General features: G+C 45.1%; 2 protein-coding genes and 1 long non-coding RNA gene across 13 annotated transcripts in view; 2 read left to right on the top strand and 1 right to left on the bottom strand.

Annotated features, from left to right (window-relative positions):
* dnm2a (dynamin 2a) overlaps positions 1 to 9,344 on the bottom strand; it is a 28,076-nt gene extending 18,732 nt beyond the window's left edge. For all 5 annotated transcript variants that reach the window (XM_028986245.1, XM_028986241.1, XM_028986243.1 and 2 more), the window contains exons 1-10: positions 9,297 to 9,344; positions 8,899 to 9,164; positions 2,571 to 2,644; positions 2,281 to 2,430; positions 1,791 to 1,994; positions 1,388 to 1,486; positions 840 to 1,000; positions 382 to 524; positions 167 to 302; positions 16 to 83 (exon numbers count right to left, since the gene is read on the bottom strand). In XM_028986245.1, coding sequence (XP_028842078.1) covers positions 16 to 83; positions 167 to 302; positions 382 to 524; positions 840 to 1,000; positions 1,388 to 1,486; positions 1,791 to 1,994; positions 2,281 to 2,430; positions 2,571 to 2,644; positions 8,899 to 9,059 — 1,196 coding nt within the window. In that variant the 5' untranslated portion in view covers positions 9,060 to 9,164; positions 9,297 to 9,344. The remainder of the gene's footprint in view (positions 1 to 15; positions 84 to 166; positions 303 to 381; positions 525 to 839; positions 1,001 to 1,387; positions 1,487 to 1,790; positions 1,995 to 2,280; positions 2,431 to 2,570; positions 2,645 to 8,898; positions 9,165 to 9,296) is intronic.
* LOC114794001 (uncharacterized) lies at positions 4,866 to 6,022 on the top strand. Its single transcript, XR_003750289.1, has 2 exons — positions 4,866 to 5,197; positions 5,611 to 6,022. It is a non-coding gene; the product is annotated as an uncharacterized LOC114794001 (long non-coding RNA).
* Positions 7,497 to 16,012, top strand: part of kcnt2b (potassium sodium-activated channel subfamily T member 2b) — a 61,804-nt gene continuing 53,288 nt past the window's right edge. For 2 of the 7 annotated variants that reach the window (XM_028986237.1, XM_028986233.1), the window contains exons 1-3: positions 12,359 to 12,468; positions 12,600 to 12,684; positions 14,730 to 14,887. In XM_028986237.1, the coding sequence (XP_028842070.1) occupies positions 12,620 to 12,684; positions 14,730 to 14,887 (223 nt within the window). In that variant the 5' untranslated portion in view covers positions 12,359 to 12,468; positions 12,600 to 12,619. Of the gene's footprint in view, positions 10,135 to 10,232; positions 10,302 to 10,417; positions 10,557 to 10,638; positions 10,834 to 11,204; positions 11,344 to 11,835; positions 11,912 to 12,358; positions 12,469 to 12,599; positions 12,685 to 12,802; positions 13,135 to 14,456; positions 14,632 to 14,729; positions 14,888 to 16,012 lie in introns of those variants that run through there. The other 5 variants (XM_028986239.1, XM_028986234.1, XM_028986238.1 and 2 more) reach the window with 4 other exon arrangements.

The raw sequence follows: 16,012 nt of genomic DNA, 5'->3' as shown, positions 1-16,012 counted from the left end.
TGCGACGCCACCTGCCTGACACCGTGGACATTCTTGATGGCGTGACTGATCTCCTTTCTCAGCTCCTTCTCATCAAACACAATCTGAAGAAAAGGATGCTCCAAAGTTACGAATGATGCGCTACAACCCGTTTCTGCCACACTGTGGGTTGAGGTAGGGGTTGCACCTTGACAAGCTCAAACGGAAAGCGCTCGTGGAAGATGCGGTTGATCTTGGCTCCACCAGACAGTTCCTTGGTGTCCACCTGGTCCCCCGATCCCTCAATCCGCTTCTCAAAATCCACCCCAAACTGCTGCACCATCCTATAAAAGGAGTATAGAAGAGCTCTGCTCAAGACATGGATTCCCACCAACCGGATCGGCCTTCCAGCGGCCTACTCACTGCAAAAGCGCCTTGGTTTTTCGGGTTGGGTCGTCAGGACGGAAGTTCTTATACTCCTCCACCTCCTTCTCCAGAGAGAGCAGCTGAGACTGAAGCTTGCTGCGTAGACCTGGCAACGTGTCTCGGATGTGATTTGTCAGTTGCTGCATGGATGAAAACAGAAAAAAAATAAAATGAAACCCAAACTGTTTTGATACAGTAAGGCCTATGGATGTCTGAACCAGGTCTTTTCTGACGTTTGCGGTGTCAGCTGGGTGCGTACTGAACACAGACCGTTTTTTCTTGCCATCAAAAACCTGCTAAAATCCTGACAAAAGACATTAGGAAATGGTCCATGAAATTCGAGAAAATAACTGACGACAGTAAATGACCTGAACGAAAAAATAATAATAATAATTATCACTATTACTGCTAAACTGAAATAAAGAGATGTTATCAGTGATTTGGAAGAAACCCACTTGGTTGAGGGTCTTCTGCAGATGTGGTGTGCCCATGCGGTCGGCCAGGTGTCTGTATGAGGGATGGGAAAGGAAGAACTTCCTCTCAGCGGCCAGCGCTGCACGGATGTCTTTCCTACCGTCAATGTCCTTCTGACTGCGGTTCACAACCCCAATGTATCCTGAGTAGAACACACATATCAGGGTTCTTACACATTTGCATGACTTTTCAATCACACTAAGGCCAATTTTCATGACCATATGGTCTGTGAACTTTCTGCGCAAATGTGGAAAAAATAAAAAATAAAATCACATAAAGTCACATTTTACAGACAATTACTCAACTTATGACAACGCTGAAAAGCTTAACTTAAACAGCAGTGTTTCATCCTCCATGTTCACACAGGCCTGAACTTGAGATTCCAGCACAGATAGTCTTTTCACATTTCGGGACTTTTCCAGGCTTTTAATGACCGTAGGAACCCTGACATATGTTTCGTACACATTGACAGCTTGCCTTGATTAACGTGTGAGGCAGAGTGTGTGAGTGTGTTAGTGTGTGCCCTCACCTCTCCGCAGTGGCAGCAGCTTGTTCTCCAGGATGTCTCTGGCATCTGTGCCTTCATCCATTAGATCCAGTTTAGTAATCACACCAATGGTGCGCAGTCCTACAGAGCAATGCAACAGATCGTCCACTTAATCCTTCAGCCCAAATTTGTATTAGTTTTAGGTCGCCAATAATAAGCATGTTAAAAAAAAAAAAAAAATATTTATTTCAGATTAGCAATATTTTTCTGGATGTTAGAGGCCTTGCATTAAAATATAAATGCTTACATATATACACACACACACACACACACACCAGTATGCTACATTTCTGATTCAAAGGCAATCGATTTGATTTTAAGTATATACTACACAAACAAGTTTTGCTTGATCATGCTTCCTTCCAGTCCAATCAGGCCGCCCTACCCTGGGGGTCCACCTCTTTGGCGATTTTGAGCGCATCAGAGTTGGCAAGGTCAGTGTTGGCTGGAGTCACTGCCAGGATCAGACAGCTCTCTTTAGTGATGAACTGCAGCAACATGTCCCTGATCTGGTGCTCGATGTCAACCGGCTGGTCACCCACGGCAACCTTTGTCATTCCCGGCAGGTCGATAAGAGTCAGATTCAATACTGAGCAAGCGAGAGTAAGAGAGACAGAGAGAGGTGTTCATAATAACACTGTGATCACTGACAATATGCATGTGCACACGCCTATGAGCCGAAGTTGGTGTTTTATCAATGTGCGTTAAAAGCAGGGTTAATAAAATCTGACCCGTGAAAACAGATGCTTGGAAAACATGTAGCAAGCCACTCTGAGAATACTCTCCTGGGTGTGTGAGCGCATGTCAGTAAGTGAATTAGCTTGTTTGTTTGTGTGTGTGTGTGTGTGTGTGTGTGTGTGTGTGTGAGGTTTTACCGTGTGGAGAGTAGACTCTCAGGTTAATGGGGATGGGCGAGATGCCTTTGTTGGAGCCTGTGATCCTGTCCGTCTCCGCCTCAATCTCCATCCGCACCTCATCAAAGTCCACAAACTTCTTCCCTTTACAGTGCAGGAACTCTGCATACTCTACACCACACACAAATCAAGGCCGCAGCGGTTATCATACACACTTATCTACAGTGACACACACACACTCCGTTCTGCAACCGTCTGTATCAAATCAACAGGATTCATTCATTCACTCCCTCGCTCAGCCATCCACTCACCTGCTTTATTGTGCACCAGTTGTAGAATGAGAGGCCTGCGGGTGACAATGCCAGACCCCCGGGGAAGAAAATCCCTAAAAGGGGTGAACAAAAAGAAATGAAAACATGACTGCATTGTTTGGACCTTTCACAAGAAAAGGGAGGTGTGTCTGTGTGTGCTACAAAGACACAGAGTTTCCTCTTTCAGACATCCCTGTAGGCCTGGTCACACCCATCACCCGCAGCGCTGGAACACGTATCCCTCCTTGCCTCCTTTCAGCAGCTTTCAGCAGCCATAATGAGGGTCTCTTTGGTTGCTGCAGTACTTTTCCCATTCAAACTCATACCAAATGCTACCCAAACCAACACACACACACGCACACACACACACACACACATTAATGCAGCTTACAAAACCGCACTCATAATGCTGCAGGTCACCACATCGAATCAGCATATTGGCCAATCCCTGCTTTCTCTTTTGCATCAGGTCATGATCTGCCCACCGTTCGACAAACCCCTGTTTGTCTCTTTTTATTTCTTTTTGTGTTCATTCATAGTTTTGATGCCTTCAGTGAGAATCTACCAACGTAAATGGTCATGAAAATAAAGACACATTGAATGAGAAGGTGTGTCCAAATTTTTGGCCTGTACAACAACAACATTTATTTCTTATATAGCCCAAAATCACATACAGTATGTCTCAATGGGCTTTGACTGGCCCTACAGTTGACACCTGTACTGTATATACAGTACCCATGTCACTCACGACAAAGATTCCTGTTGGTCCTTTGACTTTCTTTGCTCGAATGTTTGATTGAGTTTTTGGCCGTTGTGGTGTTGTGCAGTGGGATGATGGGAGTAAAACAGGTGACATCTATTTCGTGAAAAGTGATATTTACACTATACACAACTGTGGACAAACCACTGCAGCGAGGATCAAGAGCGGTGCTAAAACAAACAACTATCCCTACATAACCCTGTTCTACACTGGCACTCAAACACTCTCGCTGGCTACCTTTACCTTCAAATCTTACGCGATACTTGCAGAACCAGATCTACGCGGTGGGGTTGCTGATCCGCTGTCGTGTGTGGCGGGGAAAATCACAAGCCCATAAAGAACTAGTACAGAGTACTAGTACAGCTAGTACCGGAACACACAGAACACACAGGTCTCGGGGACACATTGGACGACCAACATGGCACTACACCATGACACCCTTACGCCGACAATACATATACTAATTAATTCCTGAATATTTCCGCTAACATTCGTGCAAGGAAAGTCAAAAGGACAAGCAGGAAATGACGACAGGAATCATTGACGTGAGTGACATGGGGACAGTCCAATTACAAACAAGAAACGTGGTCCTACCCTTTCCATTATGGCTGCGTGGTATAAACGATATGCAATATAAATTTGGCCATTGGGAGAGAACGTGATTATGCTCCCCTTGAAGATGATGGTCGCATCACCTACGTGTTACCACGCCTACTCGCAGCATGTAGAGTAGAGTTATATGTAGAGTTTAAAGATGTTAAAAATACTGCAGACCCAATAAATAAAATAAAGTAATCCGTCGGTCGCTGCGCACTTCCAGTGCATGTGTCTTTGCCCAATCCGTACCACCGTAGCACAGAACCAATTGGGTACAGCCCATTGCCACATCAATGGTACCGATTGGGTACTGACAGCATGCATGGAAATGACCAGGGGCAAAAAAAAGTTATTAAAATCACAAAATAAAATGTTGGAATCCTGGAATCCTTCATGATAAAATATGAACAAGCATAGTGTTATTTTAACATTTTCTGACTATTTTTAAAGTAAACTCTATACAAAGTTTTAATGAAAAATTCTATATAATCACTCACATCCTACAAATACCTGGTATTAAACTGGCATTATTGTCAGTTGTCGCACTGTTTCTGCCCTCTTTATTTCACTAGGCTGACAAATTATTGATATTTTTTTATTTCTTTGTGTGTTGTATTAATCGCTGGGAGAGTTTGCAAATGTCATATCACTTGTTCACCAATCAGAACACTTGAAATAAAGTGTTGATCTATCGGTGTTTGGTTTGGTAAATCCTGTATGCAATGTCCCCCATACAAGGGGTATTTATAAAGCAGACACAGAGGAGGAAAGGGAAGTTGTGTTCAAACCGATCATCCGCATTGGTTTCTTCCTTTTCAAAAGTTCACATATAAAGACGCTCAAATAAATAGGGCCGAGTGGGAGGTTTACCAGCAAGCAGCCCTTCCTCATTCAGGTCTGTTTATTTCTGCAAATCCTGAAGACCTACTCCCCTGGTGAACTCCCCAAACGCTGCGTCTATTACAGCGCCGCAAAAACCTTTTTAAAACAGACCAGGCGAGCGGATCAGACAACCGCCAGCAGACCTGATCCGATCCAACGCAACGGAGCCCGGCCCCGCCGGCCCAGCATGCCACCACCCTCTAGCCAACATCTGGTGGTAATCAGGGTCTCCACACGCACTCACGAATGTAACCCAGATTGAGTTAGATCATCTGCTCCACATACTGCAGCCGGCTCAAGGCCCGAGGGGCGTGCGGTGCCGAGCGTCCGATTGGAGGATACTCGTGCTGCAACGGAACCTCAGAATCACCGTGACCCCAAGACTTGGGTGAGTGAGACAGACTTGGTAGATATGAAAAATGTTTATGGGAGCGCATTAATGGTACCTTCTTGATTACTGGGCTGCATATTGAGAGTTGCAATATACAGTATAATAATTAGAGGAACAAGAGACAGACATAGTTAAAACAGAACCAGACAGGTTTTTAAATAGAATTAGTGTAAAGTGTTAATAAGCTTGTAGCAAAAAAAAAAAAAAAAATGATAAGAATGCTTCCAAGAAAACAATTTGTTCTTTGCACTGTTTCGTTTTGCAGTGATGCCCCTCCCTTTACTTTGCCATGTGTCACAAAATTGAAAAATTTTAATTGTTGAAGTTCAATAAATACAGGATGTTGCAAAGGTCATTTTGAATAACAGTGACTTCCCAAAATAATCACTTTTTTTTTTTTTTTGCTTCAGCTTCTCTCTTTGCCATGAATTCACACATCCCTCACTATGGACACACTTTCTGTGGCTTCCTACGCTACAACTGACTCCAAAAGCACAGTCACACACACACACGTTCAGAGGCTAGGACAGGTGGGCTGCTGTCCATTATTAATGTGCTGTAAATGATAGAGGAGGCAGAGCATATTGTGTATCGTATCATGTATTATGTATGCAAAGGGCAGCAGACTCTCCATCACACACACACACACACACACACACACACACACACACACACACACACACACACACACAGCTCTAAATATCACCAGCGGCGTCTTGTGAGCGATAGGAGCTGAGTGTCGATACACACTGCAACATCCACATCAACCTGCAGCTTGACAGATGCACTTTTTCCATTTTGATTAAATTTTTTTGAAGCTGATCGCTTTTGTGTGACTGGTCGCTGTACAACAATACTCAGCTCTGCACGTTCCGCAAACAAATTTTGTGTTCCACTCGAGTTATATTGCCTCACATTCCTCAAAAGTTGATGGCACAAAATGAGAAGCAGGACTGGACACAAGCAAAAAGCCCAAGATAAATCCACACTCCGCCCCTCCAGTTGGCACAGCGAATCAGATAAGAGACACGCCACAACCAGACTGCTAAACAAGATATGACACATTGCCCCGAGACGGTGACATCATTGACGAAGTTGTCCGACCACATAGTTTCCCCAATCTGCTTAACATACCAAATGTACTCATTATTACAAATCAACGTACCTCACGAGGGATGAATCTCTAGAAATTAATTTCAACAGTTTTATTCAAAATGGGTACACAAATCAACAAGCTGCTGCATGTGTCTGGTATCCATGTCATAATTTAAATTTTGGTAACCAAGTTAAAAAAAATAAAAAATAATATAATTATAATTAGGCGCAGTGAACTTTTAACTTTTTCCTTTGCTTAAATTTGAATAACCCTTTAAAATGAATCATGTTTCAATAATTATCAACAAAAGGTATGCATGTTTTAATTCTTTTAATTCATATATATGTATATTTGCTTGACTTCGCTTAATTCGTCGTATAGAGGCAAAATGACTCCAGCAGAATCCAGAGACGTCCGAATGACCGGGTGAAGCCCGCATTCATGCTCGCCACCGTGTATTTCCTCAAGTGTGAACAGAGATTAGTAATCAACGCTCAGGACCGAGGAGGGCGTGGCTTCAACTTCCCTCGCCCCCTGCTGAACATGAGCGAGCACGCCCAGATAGTGCGTCCCACAGCCGAGTGACTCGTTCAGCCCATTAGACTCTCGAGGACAAGCTCGCCCCATAGTATTCCAGGGAGTCAAATGCCACGTGAACACAATTAGAGCGGCGCCACAAAGCACGTGTCACCAGCGCTGGCCGACATTACATCACCCAACTGATTTCTGGACAGCATGAAAATTTACTCTGGTAAATCTTTAACCCGCAATCAATGGCCTTTGTTACACAGCTATAAAGAATCTAAGAAACAAACAGAACGTGGGCGTGTGCCGCAGAGAGGTCCTGAATAACCAGATATTCCTGCTTGTCCGAAGTGATCTCTGAGAGCGGTCCCACCTCTGCTTTGACTCTGAGTGAAGGTTAATGGTCTGTGTGTGTGTGTGTGTGTGTGTGTGTGTGTGTGTGTATGTGTGTGTTGGCAAGGACACAACCAAGCTACATGACTAACAACGCCATATTATCCATACAGATTAACACCGCACCTACAGGACATTAGACAAAACACATGCAGGGGGGCTAGTAGCCTAGTGGGTAACACACTCGCCTATGAACCAGAAGACCCAGGTTCAAATCCCGCTTGCTACCATTGTGTCCCTGAGCAAGACACTTAAGTTGCCTAAGTTGCTCCAGGGGGGCACCGTCCCCGTAACTACTGATTGTAAGTCGCTCTGGATAAGGGCGTCTGATAAATGCCGTAAAATGTAAATGTAAAACATTCAAAAAAAGAAAGTGTGTTTCACTTCCTGGTCACTTCGGTGTGCAAAAGAGGAACCAGAACCTCCGACAATGCGGCACATGAACTTTTGACCACATTGTTTTGACTCCACTTTGCACTTGGTGCTCTGCACGATCTTTTCAGGGGACAGCCAGCCAATCTAACTGTGACGTCACGGGCTCTTCGTGGCTTCAATAATTTAGATTTATCAGACGCCCTCATCCACAGCGACTTACAATTATAGGGACAGTCCCCCCCCCCGGAGACACTCTGGGTCAATTGTCTAGCTCAGGGACCAAATAGTAGTAAAGTGGGGTTGGAATCTGTGACTTTGTGGTCTTTGGGTTCACAGGCGAGTGTGGGACCCACTTGGCAACTGCCACCACAACCATGTGTGCACGTAACATAAGCAAAAACTCAGGTGCAGAAGAGCTTTTACGGAGAAATGTGTTGTCCAAAAGGGAAAACCTGTTTGGCGAGAGACGTCTGCAACTGTACATCCCTGCAATCTTACACTCGACAGGTTAGTCGGGGGACTGGTGACAATCGGCACTCTGTGATTTTACTATGGTGCTGGCCACACCTAAACCGCCATATTTCAATGTCTGACACGTTTGCATTAGACGGCCCTGGAACACGGGTCACCAGCAGAACAGTGCCGACATATATATCGTCCCATCCATAGAATGTGCCTCAAATTCCTCCCAAATCCTTCGGGTTTCCTTGGACACCAGAAGAACGGCGCAGGTGATTTGGTTGTCAGGGTGTGGTTGGGAGTTATAAATAGACCGTGCATCACACAGCTGGGCTTTACCTGTGTGCCGATCACCCGGACAAACACCAGCATTTACACAATCGCCCGGCCTGATAAAACCAGGCACGGCGCAGGTTTAACACGCGAGAGAACGACAAAAACAGAGTGTCGTGTAGAATTGCTTTTCACACACAAAAGAAAACTTTGTTCCGCGTGCCTAACAGTGAACTACAGTCACAGATGGGGGTGATAATTTGTCATAAACATACATCTGACACAGCCCATTGCCACATCAGAAACACTGGACACTGGGCGAGCTTTTCCGCCCGATGGCTGTATTGATCATGTTGTATCTGACGTCACCACGCATTCTGCGTAGCGCACGGGCGCAGCCTCCGCTTTCGTTTTCACTGGCACCTGCTTACGTCAAGTGCGTAACTGGCGTTCTAGCATAACACCAAATCCAGGGAATGCGAAGGAAGCATGAAATCACGCGAAATCCGGAAGAGGCGCGGGGACTGAGCTCATGGAAATTTAAAACGGCTTCGTCCGTGAACAAAACACCACCGACCTGCCGACGAAGTTCTCCAAAACGGAGCTCTTCCCCGCGCTCTGGCCGCCGACCACGGCTATCTGCGGCAGGTCCAGGTTGCAGCTCTGGCCGATGGAGCTGAACGCATCCTGAAGTTTGTTGATGAGGGGGATCAGGTCCTCCATCCCCCGGTTCCCCATGGCTCCTGCGGGCTCGGATCGTCTCCAGAACGGGCTAGCTGACTAGCAAGGTGCTCGGGTTACTTTGAAGTGCACTCACTTCCACTGTCTGCTTCCTCCCCCAGTCTGCCAAAAGAGAAGAGATTCGCGAGGGTTAAAACGCGGCGGCCAGAGGCTTGCAGTGCGCGTACAAGACGTCAAAACGCCGCAGATGAAGCCACCAGTCGTTCAAACTGACAAAACAAAACTTCTTACTACCTCCGGTCAGGCGACATCCGACCTCCACCGGTGACTCTAGCCCCGCCTTCTGTCAGTTCTTTGCTTCATGCCTATTGGACAGTGTCGGCGCCTTCCCGTTTATTCTGAATTTCTATTGGCTGGTCAATACTTTAATTGTTTAACCTAAAAAGGCTTTTCTTTTGCTATTGGTCAAACAAAATGTCACTCGAACTTAAAAGCCTCGCCCATTTACAGTCACTGACTACTAAATATAAAACTGAAAATGAAAGAATACTATAAAAGCGTTATTTATTTCTTACAAATAAAAAAACGAAACCGCTAATGCCCAATTAAACAATATACTTTAGACAAACTAGCACGTTTAAATAGCTTTAAAATTAATGCCGTTCAATGTTATTTCAAAAATAATGCCGTCCAATTCAATTTTTAACACAACTATTCATCATTAATATTTATTTAACGAATAAAATGTGTACATGTGCTCTTCTCAATCCCTGCCAAAACACGGATGTTGTTCGCTGCTCAGCGCGTTCACGTGGCCGCTCGTCCGCGATTCAAAATGGCTGCGCCCATGGCTACAGCCCGCGTCGATGTAAGCGGAATAAAAGACCCAAAGCTGGACATGTGTGTCAGGAGGGCTCTGTCTGTAGCTCCGCTCGCCTTGCAGATCGTGGCGGAGTGTCCGATAACTAAAGCTCGGGCCTGCAGCCTCGCGTTGCCGCACTGCGTGGTGAACACCCCAGTGTTCATGCCCGTGGGCACTCAGGGTACGCTGAAGGGGATCACCGTGGACCAGCTGGAGGATCTCGGCTGTCAGATATGCCTAGGCAACACCTATCATCTGGGCATGAGACCGGTAAATGTGTCGTCTTTTCATACTTTAAGGCTGACTTCATGCAACCATTATAATGCAGACGAGGGAGCTGTACAACTGATCAAATTGTTTTTTTGCAGGGTCCTGAGTTAATAGAAGAGGCGAATGGCTTACATGGCTTTATGAACTGGAAAAGAAATCTTTTAACCGTGAGTTTGGTACACATCATGAATGAAATGTAAACCAGTGGCTGGGATTTATAGTACATATTTAATGACACCTATTTACTGTGTGAGAAATTCCCTGTCACCTCTTGGGCAAACAGGACAGTGGCGGATTTCAAATGGTGTCTCTTGTAGAGCTGTCAGAAGTAACGGAAGAAGGAGTGAAGTTTTGTTCCCCCTATGATGGCCGAGAGACTCTCCTCACACCAGAGCAATCCATCGCAATCCAGAACAGCTTGGGTAACCATGGCAACACACCTTTTTTATTCAGAAACTATGTAGCGATGTTAATAGGGACGAATGATGTCACACACGTGTCCAGGGTCGGACATAATGATGCAGTTGGATGATGTGGTCAGCAGCACGGTGACGGGACCACGAGTGGAGGAGGCCATGAAACGCTCCGTTCGCTGGCTGGACCGCTGCATCGCAGCCAATAAAAATCCTGAACGTCAGAACCTGTTCGCTATTATCCAAGGAGGGCTCAACGCAGAGCTCCGCAAGGCATGTTTAGATGGTACGTCAACATCAATGCCACCGTTGTTCAACTGAATGAGCACCTCCATGCCACCTCAGTGGGCAGTGGTGGCCTAGCGGGTAAGGAAGCGGCCCCGCAATCAGAAGGTTGAAGGTTCGAATCCCAAACTGCCAAGGTGCCACTGAGCAAAGTACCGTCCCCACACGTTGACCCCCCCAGGCGTCTGTCATGGCTGGTCACTGCTCGCCAAGGGTGATGGTTAAAAGCAGAGGACACATTCGTTGTGTCACCGTGACAATCACTTCACTTTCACTTTATCCACTTTACCTCAAATCTGGGCATGGGGGGGTATGGTGGGCAAATGTAACTTTGTAGCTTTTGTGCCTTTTGTTATTTTCAACACCGTGCAGAAATGATTAAACGAGATGTCCCGGGCTTTGCTATTGGTGGACTGAGCGGAGGGGAGGAAAAGGATGACTTCTGGAGAATGGTTACTCTCAGTACAGATCACTTGCCTCGTGAGAAGCCCCGCTACCTGATGGGAGTTGGGTACGGCTTCCCTGTTCTGTTGCTTTTAAGATGGGCATTGTGAAACTTTGTCCGGATTTTTATATAAGGTTTATGAGTCCAGGTTTATAAGACTTTCACTTATTTTTACGCTAAATTATTTATCATTATTGCCCAGCAATTTGGTAGAAAATGCTGAACTTTTAGAATCTATAAATCAAATGCTTACCACTTGATATTAGCATCAATGGTTCTGTACTGTAGAACAGTAACAGTACTGCTTTATAATATAAGGCTATCGGTCATGTCCATATTAATGTATCACAGGCCAGGAAAAAAATTAAATCAAAGGCATCTTTCTTTGGAGATGAATAAATTGTTCTTTTTGAACTCTCCATTTCATACTGACAGAGGGAGCAAAGATAAAAAGATGTTTTACATTAATGAGTGAACTTCAGATGATGTAAAGATCTGATTTTGTTCTTTCATCTTTTTCTTTGTCTCTAATTAGGTTTTTTTGTGTGTGTGTTTCAGCTATGCAGTGGATCTTGTTGTATGTGTTGCACTGGGATGTGACATGTTTGACTGTGTCTTCCCCACTCGAACAGCCGTAAGTGTCCAGGCAGCTCTATGGCTGTGTCTACATGGACTCTCTCCCCTCCCATTTAATTAAATACCCTCAATCACAGGTCTGAGCAGAATGGTCCAGTCAAGCACATTCAGTGAGGAATTTTGTTTGGGCTGGAAGAATTCCACTAAATAGAAAAAGAATAATCTTAATAAGAATTAGATGCCAATCATTTCATGGAATATGCAATATGACTGCCAGAAAGCAACATGACCTTGTATTCATGGGCAAAACATTTTAATTGCAGTCCAAATTGCTTCATATTTATTTATTTATAAACACAATGTATTCTGTTAGATCGGAATAAATCTCTCCATATAATCGCAGCCTATAATCAGGTAGCCTTGTTTTGCTCATGGTGTCATTACACTGTCTGGCCATCGCGATGTTACTTGATTGACTGACTGATTTAATTATTGTGCCCTGCAGAGATTTGGGTCAGCGCTGGTTCCCTGGGGATCTCTGCAGCTCAAGCAAAAGCAGTTCGCCAAAGACTTCCAGCCCATAGATCCTGACTGTCAGTGTGCCACCTGTAGGAGGTACTGCGAAGCATCTGTGGAAGAAACTTCAGTTACCATACGATTACTGTACTTCCGAGTGTTTTTTCAATAAAATATTGACCTCACATTCATTTTCATTGTGTAATCTCCTGATTTATCTCCAAACTCAGGCACAGTCGGGCATATCTGCATGCCCTCTTTAAATGTGACACGGCAGCGATGCACCACATCACCATCCACAACATCTCTTACCAGGTATGTGTTGCTTGAAGCAGAAGCATTTGCCTTTCTGCCTGTGGCAGAGTGTTCTGTCCTAATAATGCTGAATGTTTTTAATTTTTTTTTTTAAAACGTCCTCCCCTGCCTCAACCAGCTCACCCTGATGCGTGCTGTGCGCCAGAGCATCATTGACAAATGCTTCCCAGAGTATGTGAAATCGTTCATGAGGCGAATGTTCCCCTCGCCGGAGCAGTACCCGAAATGGGCAGTGGATGCGCTGGCATCTGTAAACATCAAGTTGGATTGAGCCCAGGTGGGCCATCCAAAAAAAAGGACTGTTTTGTTCTTTTTATTACATGGGAATTGCTAGGTCCACTTGTACTTTTTTTTTTTTTTATGACTTTTAGGATTGAACGACTTTTATCAATGTTGTATAAAAGTAATTTTTAAAAAGTTTTCAAATTTGGAATAAAATGTTTTTGGGTTTGTATGGCATTTTTTTTAAAATAAACTTTTATTTTTTTTGTAACTACAATAAATTACGTTTCTAATGAAATAACTCCAAATAGTGCTTGTATATTAGCAAACATAAAAACATATTTTATGTCCTTTTTCCAACAACCTGCAAAAAATTGTGGGGATATTTTTTTCCCCTGTTAGCTGTATGTGGGACTGTTAGCTAATGTCATACTCACTACATGCTGCTAATCTATCTGCATGTTTGGTTTGGTAGCCACCGTGGTCTCAAGATGGTCCTTGTCATTTACAAATGTCTGTATTATGAGATTTAAATCAATTATATTTCAATATATATATAGACAGAGAGCGAGAGAGAGAGAGATCATTAAATAAAGATCCTTCTTCTGGTTGTAAAAAATAATTACACATCAGTCATGGGAAGTTTTTTATGATGGGACGTTTGCGAACACTCCCCAAAACAGAAACAGGGGGTGCGACGTGAAACATTTCGCCACTAGATGGCAGGAAGGACGCAAGGCATTAAATGGAAATCGATGAATTTTTAGATTTTTTCTTTTTGAGTTGCCATTTCGTAGGTAATACCACCGTCCTGTCGGTGGTTCATCAAAACATCGAGTGAACTATTAATATAACGATCCAAATAAATACGTATATCACTGAACATTCATTGTAAGTGGAACAGTCACTTGTAGAATGCAAATTGCCGTGACACGAATATAATATAAGTATATCTAAAGTACAAAAGATGCGTTTATATTCGAAAAACTTAATGCAAACTTATAAGGCAAACTATATACTGAAATCCGAAGCATACTGCGCCAAATTTCATTAAATCCTACAAAAATGAACTAACTGGAAGTCTGCAAAGTGGGGCCATGAGCAATGTCATTTGTTCTCGTTCTGTTTGGTCTTGTGAAAAAGGTCAAGCTAGTAAATTTGAACCAATTCGAGTACACGGTGTGTAAAGGTGTGGGACGGACGCGTAGACATAAAAGCGATCGTTTGTTTCGAAAACGATAGAAGCAGGACGTGAAGGTGCAGAAACCGTAAAAAAATAGGAGGGAAATTCGCACACGGGAGTCGTCTCTGCCGCGCAGGGGGTCTCGTCGTCGCGGTAGGTGTGTGTCCCCCCCACCCCGTCATGTCGCGCAGGAGCGCCGCTGCGTAAAGACGCGCCGGAGGAGTCGAGTCGCGCAGAATCAAGCGTTCGAAAAGTCTCCGCTGCCTTGCGCTCCGTGCAAAAAAAAAAAAAAATAATAATAATAATAAAAAAATAAGAATAATAACCCGGCATTCGGGGGTTATCGTCGCCGAGCGCGAACGGGAATCGCCGGTGGAAGCTCCGGAGCGGGATTCCCTCCCCCGAACTTCGGCGTCTGACTCGCCTTCGCGCGTTTCGTTCTTCTGGCCGAATCGAAGGACTCGAATCCGGAGTTTAGGGACCAGTTTCCACATCTGGACATCTGGAAAGACACCGGTTGCGCGCGAGCTGTAGTTTTGTCGGTAATTTATTTATTAATTTATAGTTCTTTTTTTTTTTTCTTTTTTTTTTTAAAGCAACTTCGCTTATTATTATTAATATTTTTTTTTTTTGTTTGGAGGAAGCGGTGCGGATATGCGTCCGTACGAGAAATAACAAGGAGCCGGGGAGAACCCGCAGCTGACGGAGCATGGTGGAGCTGGAGAAGGAAGTGCTGCCGCTGCCTCCGCGGTACCGGTTCCGAGACCTGTTGCTGGGGGACTGGCAGGCGGACGACAGGTAGGAAACTTCCTCCGCGCCCCACGCACCGTGCAGCGGCGAGGGAAGCGGGTCCTGCTCGGCAACAGGTTCCGCGGGGCGTGGACCCGGAGGGGGGGGCGCAAATCCGCGTGTTTTCTGCACGCAACGTGACGGCGAATTTGTCCACGACGCTGATCCCGTATTGCGGGGAAATTACGATCCAGCACGGACCGATAAACACGTGAGGAAACGTCGCCAGCATTCAGTGCGCTGTTTAATGCAGCATTTAGCCGCCCGAAACGACACTTTTGCCATCGTTTTTACCCCCTTGGGTTTGCATCCATCATTATTCCCCCGCCGGCGCTGCAGTTGAGCCGCGTGTTCCGGTGTAAAGACTTGATGGAGAAGAAGCAGGTTGCTAAGCGAAGAATGAGGGGCCAAGACACTCCAACAAGCAGGAAAGATAAGAATTAGCTCCGTTTTTCCACCCGTGGGGAAAACGCTGGCCTGAGAGGATCTGCCCATGTCAGTAATACGGACAATACTGACCCCTTATCTCGGGTCATTTTATCGAGCTGAAACCACATCTGGAGCCCGCCGACCTGGGATAACATTATTTGCCCGCCAGACGCTGCTTAGTTCACATCCATTTGTGTTCCTCCATTATCTTTTATTTCAGTGGGGATTTCATTTCATTCATTTCATAGCCCGTCTCTGCCCGGCAGCTGCTGGAGAAGAACACAAACGTGGTAAATATTGCCGAGGGAGAACATGTGTCTGGACGTGTACGTGCCATGGAGCACCACTGGCAAAAGGGGTATGATGTGCCACGTCCGGTCCCTGCGGGGAAGTAATGCTAGGGCACCGTCTAGCCCTGAATTAAATCTGTGGGAAGCGAATAAAATTTCCGACCCCCCCTCGACCACCATCGCTTACCTTAAGCCACTAATAAACGACATCTAGGAGGGGAGGGGGACGCCGTGTGCTGAGAATGTCATCGTTGTTTGACGGCGGGCCCTCAGAGATGCTCAACAGCCTGGCAGCGGATGCGTCCAGAGCCGCTTTGACTCCGACGTATTTATTAGGGTGGAAACGGGGTGGAAGACTGTACAATTTAATATTGTACAATTCAGTTTGGTACAATTGGATTCTGTATGTTTCGAT

This window comes from Denticeps clupeoides, chromosome 7 (assembly GCF_900700375.1).
Source record: "Denticeps clupeoides chromosome 7, fDenClu1.1, whole genome shotgun sequence".
NCBI classification, from domain to species: Eukaryota; Metazoa; Chordata; class Actinopteri; order Clupeiformes; family Denticipitidae; genus Denticeps; species Denticeps clupeoides.
The sequence above is the reverse complement of the archived record's forward strand: the minus strand, read 5'-3'. Positions and strand labels throughout refer to the sequence as shown.